Below are 14,707 nucleotides of genomic sequence, written 5' to 3' on the forward strand. Positions count from 1 at the left end.
CTCCTTTCATGGGCTGTTCTGGAATCTGCTCTCCTCTTCTCGAATTTACAAACATTTCCTCATCTCATGTCTTGTTTGAGCTGCCAGAACTGATGCTCATGGGTTTTTAAAAAAATTATCTTATTTATATAAAGTGAACAAATTTCACATATTTCATAATACAGGTTTGGAGCATAGTAATATACCCCACTCTCGCTATTGCCTGTGTTCCGGATTTTAATGTTTTTTGATAAGGATCACAATGAGAATTTAGTGCTAATTTATTCATCATATAGCCAACAAACTATGTGAAGATTTGTAAGCATTTTTTTGTGGTAGGGGTTTCTAATTAAGCATGTAGCAAAATAGATGAGACATATGCAAACATTTTCAATAATCACATGACATGCTCTGGGAGAATCCAGGTCCCCAGAAGGGAGAAATAATTCTGGATGGTATGTCGAAAGGCAGCTTCATAGAGAAGCCGACCCCTGACCTGGAATTTTCAGTGGGGCCACCACGTCAAACCATCTCCTGGGGCAGTAGCAGTCTGCAGAGTTGTGCAAAGCCCAGCCCCAGGGAATTCCAACGGAGAGAGCCGTGGAAGTCATGGAAGCTCTGAGCAGAGCATAAGCTTCATGGAAGTTAGTTATGATGGGAAAAAAATAGCAGCAAGACTGTTAGCCTAGGGTCATCACATGCAGCACTCAGATTGTGGGGGAAGTTTAGGTTGTATGAGAGTTTTATTTATTCTCTTGGGGAGGCTAGGAGGAATAAAGCCTCATGTTCAGAGTGCAAAGATAAAAAAGTGGTGATCATTCCATAACTTTTAGGAATAGACTCCTTTTTTTCCCCCCTTGGGCTCTGTTGTCCATTGTTATTATTCCCTTTCCAGTGTTGTTTTTATTGTAATCATCTCTTTCTAGATACCGGAAGGAGGGACTGGGGATTCAGGAAGAGAACGGACCAAGACCTTCACCTATGACTTCTCTTTTTATTCTGCTGATACAAAAAGTCCAGATTATGTCTCACAAGAAATGGTATGATAAGTTTTCAGATTCCGTACTTTGTTTTATTTCCATATTGAGAAAAAATATGCCTCCCTTAGAACACTTTAAACTAGCTTGCTAGTTTTTATTCTGAATGTCGTTTGTGTAAAATCATTCCTTGCTAATTTAGCCTTTGTTGTTGTTGTTGTTGTGATTGAACAGTAATTTAAGCCTGAAGAGAATGAAGACCTCAATGGCTGGTTTCTGTTTTCATTGCTGGGCACGGTGATCCTGATCTTTGATTTGTTTCAGAACTTGGTTCTGGGCATGAATGTTGTTTTGAAGGAGCTCTTTGAGGGGCAGGGGAAGACAGTTGTGTGCTGTTAGCCCAGCAAATAAGTCACTTAGCTGAAGCCCTGCTGAGGAGTGGAACTTTAGGAGAGAGACTTCACACCCAAGTCTCATTTTTACTTGCTTATGTGGATCATTATATGGTCTCAAAAGAATTCTAAAATCTTTCTAGAATTTACAGTGGCGCTGGCATTTGTCCAAGAAACCTGTGTTGTTAGTGTTTCAGAGATAAACAGGTAGATGTTGAAGAGATACAGAGGTTTCCAGAGACCATCAGAAACCCCAACTTTGACATTTCATGTGGGCACAAGGACAAGTGCATTTACCTGAATGGAGAAAAGCTGGGTGCTAGAGTGGAATGGGGTGAGGGGAGCACTTGTACAGGTGGAAGACCAATAGCTTCGGCCCTGGCCTCCTCCCAGCTGGCTAGCAGTTCTTCAGATGCATTGCATCCCATCTTCATGTGCTAAAACAACAGTAAGAATTCTCGTTCTGTCCACCCTAGGTTGTATTTCAAGAAGTGACATGTGGGAAAATAGAGCATAAAAAAACTACTAGTTCTTTGCAACCTGAAGTGTGTCCATGCCCCAGAATCCTTGGCAGTGCCTGAGGATTTGTCAGAAATGCTGGATCTTAGGACCTATTCCAGACTGCATGATCCTATGCGATTTGAAGGCACCTTCACATTTAAGAAATGTAGTTGGTTTAAAAGTGGTCTGTAGAGGTCATTAGCCTTTTGAGACAATGTCAATGTTAAAAATACAGGACCAGAGTGACTCTATCCAGAAAATGTTGAGTCCTATGCTAGGGAAACCTAGAAAAGGAAGGCAGCAGTGGGAACAGGAGCTGTATGGACAGAGGAGATGCCTGACTTGCAGGAGCCAGGAGAGGAAGGCTGATGGTGCATGAGCTGACCTTCTTATCAGAACCTCTGCTCAGTGTTCAGCTGTGCTAGCCCATCTCTTCTTCAAAAACCAAAAAGGTCACTGTAAACTCCTTTCTTTGGTGAAGACCCTCCGTATTCTTAAGTAACTTGACTAAGTTCATGCATCTAATCAACTTTTGGAGTTGACAGGGTTGAATCCCTGGGTCTGATGTACAGGGTGGTGGAGAAGCCCCTGGGATGTCTTAAGGGTGTAGGGACAAGGATTGGCATGTTTAGATGACAGGTGGACAGGGCAGCCCATTATGTAAATCAATGAGTAAGGGAGGAAGGTAACCTTGACCTTGAGGCGACTGGGTTAGTCAGCACTGGAGCAAAGTGTCCAGTGAAGAATAGAATCTTGTAGATGATGGAATCCAGACATCAGAATGTGAGCGAAATGGCAGAGAGGGAGTTCAAGGGAAACACCAGTTCATTGTAGTTGTCTCTAGAGCATCTTCATTGGAGGATGAATGAAGAGGCTTGAAGGTCCTCTAACTTAGCTACACAATCACTGGATTTTCCTCATATTTAACCTGAATTTCAGGCTTTAGAGTGCTGTGTAACCACAGGGCCTGGCATGGTAAATGTTTGCTCACTGACGGGTGATAGTTGTCTTATAAGATCGGGTGACATTTTCTGAGTTCCTGAGACTCATGGTCAGGGAGACAGCAGTAAAATTAGCTCTCTGGGAAGTTAAAAATGCCCAGAGTTGAAAAGCAGCTTTAAATGGTGAAAAGCTTTACACTGACAAGGACCACTTTAATGTTTAGTTTCTTCCATTGTGTATAAATAAATAACCTCCATTCAATTTCAGAGTCAGCAGAGCCTTAAGATATGTTAATAAGCTCTTCTGTTTGTAGAACCTTGTGTTAATAAACTCAGCATAAATACAGGAAAGTATCTGTTAAAGGGAATCCCTCCGTCCCTCATCTGAATGTTTTAATTCTGAATGTTGGCTCGTGCTGCCATTGCAGGCATAGGAAAGGGGCTGTGGGGTTGTCTCCCTGCTGTAAACAGGGGCGAGGATGAGTGTGGTATGATATTGGCCCACATGATATAGAAACAATCATCAGAGTGTAAAGGCATGTTGGGCTATTATTCCTATTACTGTAGCTCAAGACAAGCTTCCCTTGATGTCTTAATAAATACCAGGTAAAGTGACCGTTATTACTATTTCTTGTTGCCAAACTAAAGTTAGAAAAAAAAAAATCAGTGGCAATTTAACTCACTGCAATATGAATTAAAGACCATTACACAAACTCTAATTTTCTTAATGGAATCTTCAAAACTCCAAAGGGGGACTTTGATCACAGGCGGAGCTGGTGAAATTTGAGACCTAAATCTCCCAGCTGCATGGGAGAAGCCCTGCTTTAGCAGTGCCCTCTAGTGGGCACGTCCCCAAAAGCCTGCTGCTACCCTGGATTTTCTTGGAAATCAGCTTTGAAGCCCAAGCTCCCACAAAGGGCAAGGTGGGTGTGGGGAGCTGTGGCCAGGTGTGAGGAGAACCTGGCTGGGTTTTCGTGTCAGCAAGCTGTCAGCCTCTTAGCTCAGGCCTCTTCCTCCCATCTTGGTGTGGTGGCCGACGTCCTGTAAATGCTTGGCAAGAGCTAGGATAGGATAGCCTGTTGTCCTTGTCAGGAACCCCATGGCTGTGGGTAGTGATGAAACTGGGCAGGTCTGGTCTCTCTCTGACCATGCACTACACTTTTGGGGCCTTGTTTTGCCAACTCCCTGAAACCCTTCCATTTGTAGAAAATCACCTGGGTGAGTTTTCTGGAAATAAAGTGATAAAGTAAATGACGGGTGTGACTTTTAATCCTAGGGGAGAATTTCATCCAGGAAACCTTTGGGTTAGGCTTAGAAATGATATTTCCCAGAACTCTTTTTAGGCCCCAGGCCAGACTAGGAGAGAGAAAAAAAAAATCTTTCCTTTAGTTTTGAGAAATTAATGAAGCACTTTTTTCCCATCTAGTGAAATTATAGAAATGACTGTCTCAGTTCTTGTCTCACATGGAAGAAGAATTTCTATTCAGACAGATCAGAGAGCAAAGCAAGATTTATTAGGTCAAAAACGTGCTGCTTCACTGGTCAAGAGGAGGGCTCTTAAGAGAGAAAAACTTGAAAAGCTAGTTCATAATTTGGGGGAGAGGACCTGCAATCTTGTGTAGCTTCCTAACCAAGAACGATCAGCAGTGTGTGATTTGTAACTTCTCAGGATAAGCTGAAAGCTGCTCTCCTTGCTTTCTCATAATGAAACTGGAAACCCAAAGGGTTGGGAATTGGGGGGATCTGGGCAAAGGCAGCTGTTGGGGAAGAGACAGGCATTTTGCACCCTCTTCCAAAGATTCCACTACGTCCTCGCTGTTCCGGTGATTAAACTGGAAACTAAAAACTCCTGTGGGATCATCACCTTGATCTCAGCAAACCCTGCTTTCAGGGAGAAACAAATACCTTGGACAGTTTTAAAGAAACCCTCCTCTTTCTCATTCTGTCAGGCCCTCGCTGTCGGGCAGCCCAGCTAATTCCGTACCTCTTGACACCGCTGCTGACCCTGTGGCGGTTTTTTGTTTGCTTGTTTTAATGAAGTTTATTTTAAAGCTGAGGAAAGCACACACCTATATGAGCCATATTCAAAGACAGAGTTGGTGGGGGGAAAAGGTGAGAGAGAGATGTTCCTACTTTGATCTGTCTGTGGGAAGTCAGAGCACCCGTCCCCTGTTGTCTGATTCCTTATGTGCCTGGATCGGGGAGTGGTTGTGTGAAACCATTCCCAAGTCTTTGAGGGGGGCCATCCTGGGGAAAGGGTCATTTGATTGGTAGGTAGGCAGACAGTATTACATAAGGCCACGAAGGTATGACTTCTAAGTCCTGACTGTAAGCTAATTACCTGCCTATTCTATTTCATCCTCCCCTCAGAGAGGTTCACTACTTATTTTTAATGGTTGCTGGTGGATGTAGATACGTCTCATCTTGCTGATTAGGGGCTTTTTCTGGGTTCATAAATCTCTCCCTGTCTCCTCTAATGGGCCATCTCACAAGCTGGAGTAATTGAAACTCACTGGGCTTTTTGTGTTTTGAAATGGCACCTGGCTGGTTCACAGGAATAGGTTGATTCAATGTGTGCACTCGGCTTGGTTCTCTTCCTTGCACAGGAGTGAGCATAGGAGGTGGCACAACAGGCACTGTGTGCTCAGGCCAGGACATGAGCCCTTGGGCTCTGGGCCCTGAGATCGGAGATGCTGCTGAGTCTGAGACCAACTGGACATGAAAGCTTAGATTTCTTGGTGACACCAAAGGCCATCGGTGCCTGTTACTCCCATTCTCAAAACCCTGCCTGGACTCATCTTTACATGAGTCAGGTTACCAGTTTGGCCAGTGGGACTTGTCCAACACCTGGCTGTAGCTTTTTTTGGTAGTTTGATAGTGGTTGGTGACAGATTTGTGGTCCAGTTGTCTGGGTCTCATGTACTGACCCAGAGAACACTCCCTCATAGAGTAAACACCCCTTTGGAGTTTGGTGAGACCCTGGCCTTGGAGGAACTCCCACTTCTCCATGGCTCTGGCTAAGAACCCAATCAAGCTTCCCACTCTGATGCCTCTCTGGTGCTAAGGTGCCAGCTTTTTGAAGCAGAGAGATGTCTGATGTGCTGGGCCAAAAGGACAGGAAGCAACAAGAAAGCTTTGGGTCATCCTTGACAGCTGGGTATCACTAGGCTGATCTCACATCCGGATGTGTCTCATTTACACGGCCTGTCCACCTGTAGTATTTGCCCTTTTCGCCGTTCACTCCACAGGTTGTCCTTTGAGGCAGAGTGTGGACTCAGGCCATTATAGGTGTGAACTCTGGCTCCACACAGTTCCTGTCCTGCCCACCCCACCCTGAGCTAAGAGCATCTGGACACCAGCACAGGGGGCTGCCATCTCACCCAGCCTTGTCCACACCCACCTGCCACTCAGCCTTGGAGACCCATGTGAATGGCTAGCTGGACACTTAAAATAACAGCTCGGATTTAGTGTAGCTGGGGCAATCATTTCTGACTGCTGTAACCTGCAGATTTTGACTGGGTCCTGGAGATTTTGAATAACTTTGGAAAGTAATGTCATTCTATAATTTTCAGAAAGTTTTTGTTGTTAAGCTGGAAAGAGGGAGGCATCATTTTTTGCTCATTTAAAAAGTTTACTTTTGATTAAAAAAATTTGGGTTCATACATATTCTATTGGTAACTGCTGTGCCATGATTTATTTAAATAATATAATCCCTAAGGGATAAAGGTAGCATTCAAAAATATTATCAACACTATAGCAGTTTTTATTAAAACCCCTAGCATTTTCTTTTTTGTGCCTTTTTTTTTTTTCTTTCTTTCAGGTCTTCAAAACCCTGGGCACAGATGTTGTGAAATCCGCATTTGAAGGTTACAATGCTTGTGTCTTTGCATATGGGCAGACTGGATCTGGGAAGTCCTACACCATGATGGGGAGCTCTGTACGTTGTTTATGTCTCGGGGAGAGGAAATTTCTTATTATTGTGTTCTGTTCTGCTAGAATTATCTCTTTTATCTGCCTGGTCCCTACTAAACTTGCTTTTCATGTTCTGATCATTTTTTAGTAACAAGATAAAACTCAGTAATAAGTTGAGCTAGATTTCCTTTGAGAAATTTTAAATTAGAAATAGTGTTAAGTTTATAAGCATGAATAATGGATGCGAGTCCCAGTTCATTTTTCTCTTCTTAAAGGCCTTATAATCTTATCAGAAAAATACGTTGGCCCCACAAGTAATTTATTCTCCTTCCCTGCCAACACAACGGTTTGAATAAAATTATTAAAGTCTCCTCTCTTAAAAACTCTTCAAAACATTTCTTCTCCAAGAAAAGTGTAGAAAAATAAGGCAACTTGTTGATGGAAAGGTGCTAACCGTCAGTCCAGCTGATGCGTGGAAAAGTTGGTTTTATAAACTATCTGGTGCTTGTAGAGTTATAGACACACTACATAACACTTTAGTAGCCAAACCACTAGCAGACATTAATGTCTTTATTGCCCCAAGTATGAAGGTGTTAAAAGAAAAAGTTCTTGTGGGCACTTGCTGTTGTTGTGTCTTTCTTTAGGTTCACACCGTGAATGTGTGTTTTAGTTTCCAAACCTATAGCATGTTCTAGAGGTGGGAGAGTGAGTGGGGGAGGGAGAGCTTCCTGCGATGCACACAGTGGTCCATGCCAAGGGTTGGTGGTTAGGGGAACATGGTCTTCCCCATTGTATGGTACATATGACCGGTTTTCCTAAACTCAGGTTTTCCTTGCCGTGACAAGTCTATGAATGCTTTCCTGGGAATCCTTGATATTGTGAAGCTAGCCGGGGAAAGGGGGAGGACACACAAATGAAGGAACAGATAATCGAAAGTTTGACAATTTCCTTTTATCATTGCTTCTTTCTTATTTTCTGACAGTGCCTCTGGGGAAAAGGCTCCTCTCTTAAAGCGAAATTTTCTCCTTCTCATTGTAGGGTGACTCTGGCTTAATACCTCGCATCTGTGAGGGCCTCTTCAGTCGGATAAATGAAACCACCCGATGGGATGAAGCATCATTCCGAACGGAAGTCAGGTGGGGCCCATGGCCTGGCTTCCTGGGTGTGATCTTGGTTGGAGCCCTGGCTGCTTGGCTTGCTCTTGAAAGCAGCTGTGGATAAGGACCTTAGATTCCTGCCCACTCGTGCCCATTCCATGGCAGGTGGGGATAAAGCTTAAAAGGTTCCAGTGGATTTCTTGGGTCAGGGTTTGGGAGGCTGGTGGAGAAAGCACCGCTGGTCACACACTGAAGCATGTATCTCAAATACTCACTCCGGGCTCTTCCTTCATGTTATTCTTTATGTTGGTAGACACACTATCAGTCTAGCACAGAAGTAAGTCTGAATGGCTGCCATGCCTTTTCCCCTTGGAAGTGTAACCTGGAGGGGCTAGCTTGTCCTGCTGAGTGGTTGTGAGGGTAGGACAGGTCAGTCCAGGTCTCACAGCCACATGGCCTTTTGGTGGTGGCTGTGTGTCCTCGCACACGTTATTTCCATCACTCTGAACATGTTTGCTCATCTGCAAGATGAGGATAACAGTGATGCCCCTCCTCTGGGTAGTTGTGCCAACAGTCCAAGGCAAGTTTCTAGCACATATACAAACTGAGCCCCTCCCCACCCAGACACACAAATATGTGTTGCAGCCATTGTGAGTATGACTATTGTTTGGACTGGCATTTCTGAATTTAATCCAATTTCACACTTGCAGCTATTTGGAAATTTACAATGAACGGGTGAGAGATCTGCTTAGGCGGAAGTCATCTAAAACCTTCAATTTAAGAGTCCGGGAGCATCCCAAAGAAGGCCCTTATGTTGAAGGTAAGACAGGATGGTCCCCAGCCCCCATTCTCTCTGAGAACTGGGGTTAACAGCAACACTCTCCAAGGCAGAAATGGTGAGATTGGAAAAGTGTGTTTGCTTTCAGAACTTTATTCCATTGGAAGTGGCAGCAGCCGTTACCTGCCAGGTTCCTGTGTCCCTGAGGCTGCCTGTAAGCGATTCCATGGTCTCCCATTCTCTCAGTCCCATGGAGTGAGCCAATCAGCTGTGCCTTTTAGTGGTGTTGTTCCTTAGCCTTGTGTTGTCTCCAGTCTCTGTGATGATACCAGCAGGAAAGAGAAGACTAAGACTCCTGGGTGTGGCTGTCAGTATCTGTGCGGGGCCACACCAGCAATGTCCCAGTCAGTGGTGAGGATGCCACCAGGCCACCCGTGTAAGGAAGCTAAGTCCCTGGGCCAAAGGAGGCTGAGTGACAGCTGGCCTGCTGGAATCAGGCAGAGGTGTGCCTCTGTGTAGATGGTGGGGCATGTGCTAGGAGAGAAACATTCTTTTGTTTAAATTTTTTTATTTGCAAGGGAGAGGTCCCATTCACCCATCAATCTCCACATGCCCCCAACAGCCCAGGGCTGAAGCTGGGAGGTACGAACATAGTCTGTCTTCCACATGGGTGGGGGATGCCATCACTGCAGCCTACAGGGATCTGGGGATGGATGTCAGGAGCTGGAGATGGCACCCTGGCAGAGAGCGAGGGCCTGTCAACCGCTTTCTCAATGGCCAAATGCTTACTCTCCAGATAGGCACTCTGGAGTGTGACTCTGAGTACAAGTTGTCCTCTGTGGTGTGCTGCGTCTGTGGAGGACAGTTCTGTAACATGTATCAAGATTTTGAATGACTTTGGATTTAGCAGTTCCATCTGTCAGAATTTCTTCAGCAGAACCATTGGTAGACATTTGGAAACACATATGTCTAAGATTATTTGCAGCAGCATTACTTGTAATTGGAAACAAAATGTAAACAACTTCTACAGTCTCAATAGGAGACTGGTTAAATTGATTATGGTGCAGACATAGAATCGAATGCCCTGTGGGCTTAAAAATAAATGAGAAACCACATTAAGGAATACAAAATATTTTCAGTCTGACATTACATAAGAAGGCAAGGTGTACCATAATGTTTATGATATGCTACTGTTTCTGCAAAAGGAAAAAGAAGCATGTTTTATATACATATAATTACCTGTGCTTGTATAGGTTGTTTCTAGAAAGAAATGGGGAAACTGTTATTTAGTTGTCCTCCATAAATGATGACAGGGGGCCCTTTACACAGTATAGCTTTTGACTTTGGAACCATATGAATGTTCAAATGATAATAAAAGAATAATACTTTGTATACAGGATTCACACAGTGATTTTTGGATTTTGCATGAAGGCAATGCTTTTTCATTTTTCTTCTGTATGTTGTGACTGATACAGATGAGCTTGATCTTAATCATAACACGCATGCCCAGTACTGTAGGTGACAGGTAGACGTGATTAGGTGAGGTGACCAGGGTGGGAGGTAGCGGAACACAGGGAGGCTTCAACAGCTAGGAAGCATCGGAACTGGGTTTTGATTCCATTCCAACAGTTCTGCTCTCAAGACTAAGCTCTGTAGCACCACACCCCAGAAACAAGGTTTTTATAAGACAGCAGGTTCTGTGGAGAGGAAACGCTTCACTCCATTGACCATGTATTAGGGAGAATTCACTTCCTATGTTTTTTTTTTGTTTGTTTCTTTTGCCAGATTTATCCAAACATCTGGTACAGAATTACAGTGATGTGGAAGAACTTATGGAGGCAGGAAACATCAATCGCACCACGGCTGCGACTGGCATGAATGATGTCAGTAGCAGGTCTCATGCCATTTTCACAATCAAGTTCACTCAGGTAAGGCAGTTGTTGGGGCGGGGCGGGGTGGGGCCAGCAGCACCCCGGAGGTTGTAACTTGTTGATTAGCACCAGCTGAGGACTGACCATTGTTGAACCAGGAGCGGCAGCAGGCCAAGGTGACCTACTGTCATTTTGTTATTAATTAGAGTTGAACCTGTGCTGTGTGCTGGGTTTCTCCATGGTTACAATCACAGTCATTTGAAACATCCTGATGTGTACCCCTAAGAAATATTTAGCACACATCTGCCCTGTTCTAGACATAAGAAAAAATTTGCTCCGTGCCTAATTAGACCAAAGTTTTCACTGTGGCAAGCTCTGCAGGAGATAATGGATTGCGAGTGTGACCAGCTGGAGGCCAAGGTGAATAACTCAGCGTGGTCCATTATCCCCCCACGGAGCTCAGCCCGCAGCGTTGATTATCATTATTAGAATAATATCATAGGACAAGGGACATTTATAAGTACGAACATAGGAATTCATTATGATCAAGTGATGGAGACCATCTTGAATATGCATAGAAATTACTGAGAGTAAATGTTTTCACTGCAAGCCCAGTAGAAATTGGGAAATGTGAAACTGTGGGTTCCTCCCAGGACTTGTGCATATGTTTGTGCAAGATTTGGGGTGTCTTCACCTGTGTTCACAGTCGAACACCTCACACAGAGGAAGAGAACAACAAAACAAAACAAACGTATTTGTTTAAGAGCATTCAGAGCAGCTCCTGCACTTGCCCACCTCCTTGCTGTGTATGTGGCTGATTGTTATTGACTGGCTGTTTTGTGTTCTGCTTAATGCTTGGTTAGGATGGAACCCGCACTAGTTTGGAAGAAGCTTATCTCTCTTTCAGAAATTGGTTGTTTTGTCTTATTTGTCTTTTGGTCCAGCAATACAAATATGCTTTGCAACTCACTAGGAAGATAAAGTTTTGGGGGACTCTGAATGCAGAGAATGTGGTTTTCTAGGCCTCTTATTAAAACCACGATAGCGCAGTGGTTAAAGTCCTCACCTTGCATGCCCAGGATCCCATATGGGTGCCGGTTCTAAACTCGACAGCTCCATTTCCCTTCCAGTTCCCTGCTTGTGGCCTGGGAAAGCAATCAAGGATGGCCCATGCCTTGGGACCCTACACCCATGTGGGAAACCCGAAAGAGCTCCTGGCTCCTGGCTTTGGATTGGCTCAGCTCCAGCCATTGAGGCCGCTTAGGGAGTGAAGCATCGGACAGTAGATCTTCCTCTCTGTTTCTCCTCCTCTCTGTATATCTGACTTTACAATAAAAATAAATCTTAAAAAAAAAAAGCATGATTGGCATCACAAAATGTTACTCAGTGATCTTCCACCGGTCTGCATTTATTGCATCTTGGAGTGGCCTGGCGCTTGGACTGCTGGAGTTTAGAGGTGAAGAGAACTCATGATTTGTTTGTTTCTATTTTCTTTGTGGGGTGGCCCTCCACGGCTAGTTTCCCATTCCCTGGCATTGTTCTTCAGGAGGCCTTGGTCGAGAATGATACGAGAAGCATCATATGTGGTAGATTACTTTTGTGTTGAATTTAACTTGGGAGAATTCTGCAGCTGGTTTGAAGGCCAATAAATACAAGTATGGTGGTGGGGGGGAGCTCTCACCCTATGAGAGCTCAGTGAGGAGTGGGAGGTAATTAGAATTTGTATCATAAACAGCATCAGGGCACTGGGCACACCTCCTCAGTTTTACTTTGCTGTTTTTACCACAGGCAAAATTTGACTCTGAAATGCCGTGTGAAACAGTGAGCAAGATCCACTTAGTCGACCTGGCTGGAAGTGAGCGCGCGGATGCTACTGGGGCCACCGGGGTTAGGCTGAAGGAAGGGGGAAACATCAACAAGTCCCTCGTGACTCTGGGGAATGTCATTTCTGCCTTAGGTGGGTTTACCCGCGTCCCTTGCCGCCTCCGTCCCCTCGTGCTTCTGCAGCAGCACGAAGCAGTTGTGTTTAATGTTTTTGTTCCAATCTGAGGCCATTTCCTCAAAATATTTGGAAGTGAAATCAAAGAAAAGCAAGCATTAACAGCCACGCTGTCTTTCCCTGTTTTGCTTTTCCTTCTTAACAGCTGATCTATCTCAGGATGCAGCAAACTCTCTTGTGAAAAAGAAGCAAGTCTTCGTGCCTTACAGGGATTCTGTTTTGACTTGGTTGCTGAAAGATAGCCTCGGAGGAAACTCTAAAACCATCATGATTGCCAGTAAGAGCTTTACAGTGTTTTGCCTGACCATCCAATGGGCCCTGCAAACTGACTGGAAATGCTTCGGTTTGAAGTGTCTCGTTAGTATATGACACCTTTTGTTACGTGATTTAATAATACAGTACAATATGATTGGCTGCACAGGGCCTCACGGTGTTACAGAACCTGTGATCACCAGTGGGGAGACTCCCAGTTTCTCTTTGCTTGAAGTACAAGATAGAAATTTAATGTCACTCCCTTAGGAACAAAAAGCATTAGAGCAGCATTAAATACAAAGAACCCAACTTTGTTTTTCTTTTAAAAGCAATAAACTTAGAATTTAAAATAAAAAAAAAAAATTAAAAGGAAAACAATATATATGACAGTGCAAATGATAATGTATTTTTCTGTATTTTAACGAATTCATCGAGTGAAGCATAAAAGGGAAAGAAAAATATGGAAAAGGGAGAGAATTACTGAGGCAAGCTCAAGAATTGTTGCCTGCCTCACTCTGTTTCCCGCCCCTTGTGCCTGTGGCTCTTCGCATTCCCTGCTGCCATGTTCTTTCCAGTCCTGACAACACCTGTGACTCCAGGCACCTTGGGGTGCATACTGCATGAATAGTGGTGTACACGCAAACATTCAAGGCTGGGGTGGAATGGGTGAGCGCCACCGAAGCTTGAAGCAGGAAAGAATTGCCTGATCTGATTTAGGTTTTTATAGCTGTGAAGCTTTGGCATAACTTCTAAAAGAGTTTAATTGTACTTAATTTTGAAATATGTAGTCTTGAAATCTGATCCTTATGTTTTCATCTGAGAAGACTACCTATAGTGAGACATCTCAGGTGGTTGATTGTAGACTTCAGAAGAGCAAAATGACATTTCATTTGATTTCATGAGCACCCCTTCTTATGAACCTGAGATAATTTTTAATATTCATTACAGTGGCAATGAATATTTAGTCTAGCCAATGACCTGGGGTTAATCTGACTTTTAAATTACACACCAACTTTGTGTTAAATGAAACATGGAGTGCTGGATAAATTATTTTTTGAATTCATTCTTCACAGCCATTTCACCTGCTGATGTCAATTACGGAGAAACCCTGAGTACTCTTCGCTATGCAAATAGAGCCAAAAACATCATCAACAAGCCTACCATTAATGAGGACGCCAACGTCAAGCTCATCCGTGAACTGCGAGCTGAAATCGCCAGGCTGAAAATGCTGCTTGCTCAAGGGAATCAGGTTGGCTTCTTCTGAGATTTATGGATGATTTTCTTTTGAGTAATGGCATCTATTTTTGGATCTTAATGAGACAATTATCTCACTCCTACTATTGATTTGAGTAAATAAGTGCTAAGTAAAGCTTTGAATGAGTTAGCCGGTTTCTCCCCTGCATCAGCCTCCTATTGGCCTTGGCATTCATTATGTGCTGTGTGTATAAGATTCTATCCACTCAACCTGAAATGATGAACTATCTAATAGTTATCAATTATGGATGGAAATTTAGCATGCAATAGGATTAGTGGCCTAATCTCTATGAGTGGAAAGAAATTGAGATGCTTAGAGCAATAGTTAAAATTCTACGCATGCATTTTACAACTTGAAAATGTATTTTAACCAAAAGACTTGTTTGAACACCTTTCTGAATCTGTTTCCTGTTGCTCATCACAGAGGTGACCGGGGTGACCCAGTGACATGGGAGCCTTATGCTTGTGGCCCAGCCGAGATCCTGTCAGGGGGCCCTTGCTTAATTGTTTGATACGGCCTCACTTCAGGAGCTGTCGGGATTGTAGTGAAGAGGCTTTGCTCTTTTGTGTTTTCACAGTAAACTTCTTTAGAGTGTGCATAGTGTATGTGCAGTTATGTTCTGTGGATGAATGGAGCGTGTTAAGTTCCAGAAGGCTTAGATCCCGCTGTGAAGAAAGGCCACCCTTGAAGGAGGATCAAGAATCACTTTTTAAAAGGCTGAAGTTAGACTGGAGGCAGAAATACAATACAGAT

The 14,707-nt window shown here is 43.8% G+C and overlaps 1 protein-coding gene across 2 annotated transcripts in view; it reads left to right on the forward strand.

Moving 5' to 3' along the window:
* KIF16B (kinesin family member 16B) overlaps positions 1–14,707 on the forward strand; it is a 254,449-nt gene that overhangs the window by 29,596 nt on the left and 210,146 nt on the right. For both annotated transcript variants that reach the window (XM_040981816.1, XM_040981817.1), the window contains exons 3-10: positions 906–1,019; positions 6,611–6,727; positions 7,741–7,838; positions 8,510–8,619; positions 10,363–10,505; positions 12,237–12,405; positions 12,593–12,724; positions 13,773–13,948. In XM_040981816.1, coding sequence (XP_040837750.1) covers positions 906–1,019; positions 6,611–6,727; positions 7,741–7,838; positions 8,510–8,619; positions 10,363–10,505; positions 12,237–12,405; positions 12,593–12,724; positions 13,773–13,948 — 1,059 coding nt within the window. The remainder of the gene's footprint in view (positions 1–905; positions 1,020–6,610; positions 6,728–7,740; positions 7,839–8,509; positions 8,620–10,362; positions 10,506–12,236; positions 12,406–12,592; positions 12,725–13,772; positions 13,949–14,707) is intronic.

The sequence above is a fragment of the Ochotona curzoniae genome, unplaced genomic scaffold (genome assembly GCF_017591425.1).
Source record: "Ochotona curzoniae isolate NIBS_2020 unplaced genomic scaffold, NIBS_Ocur_1.0 contig_3520, whole genome shotgun sequence".
NCBI lineage: Eukaryota > Metazoa > Chordata > Mammalia > Lagomorpha > Ochotonidae > Ochotona > Ochotona curzoniae.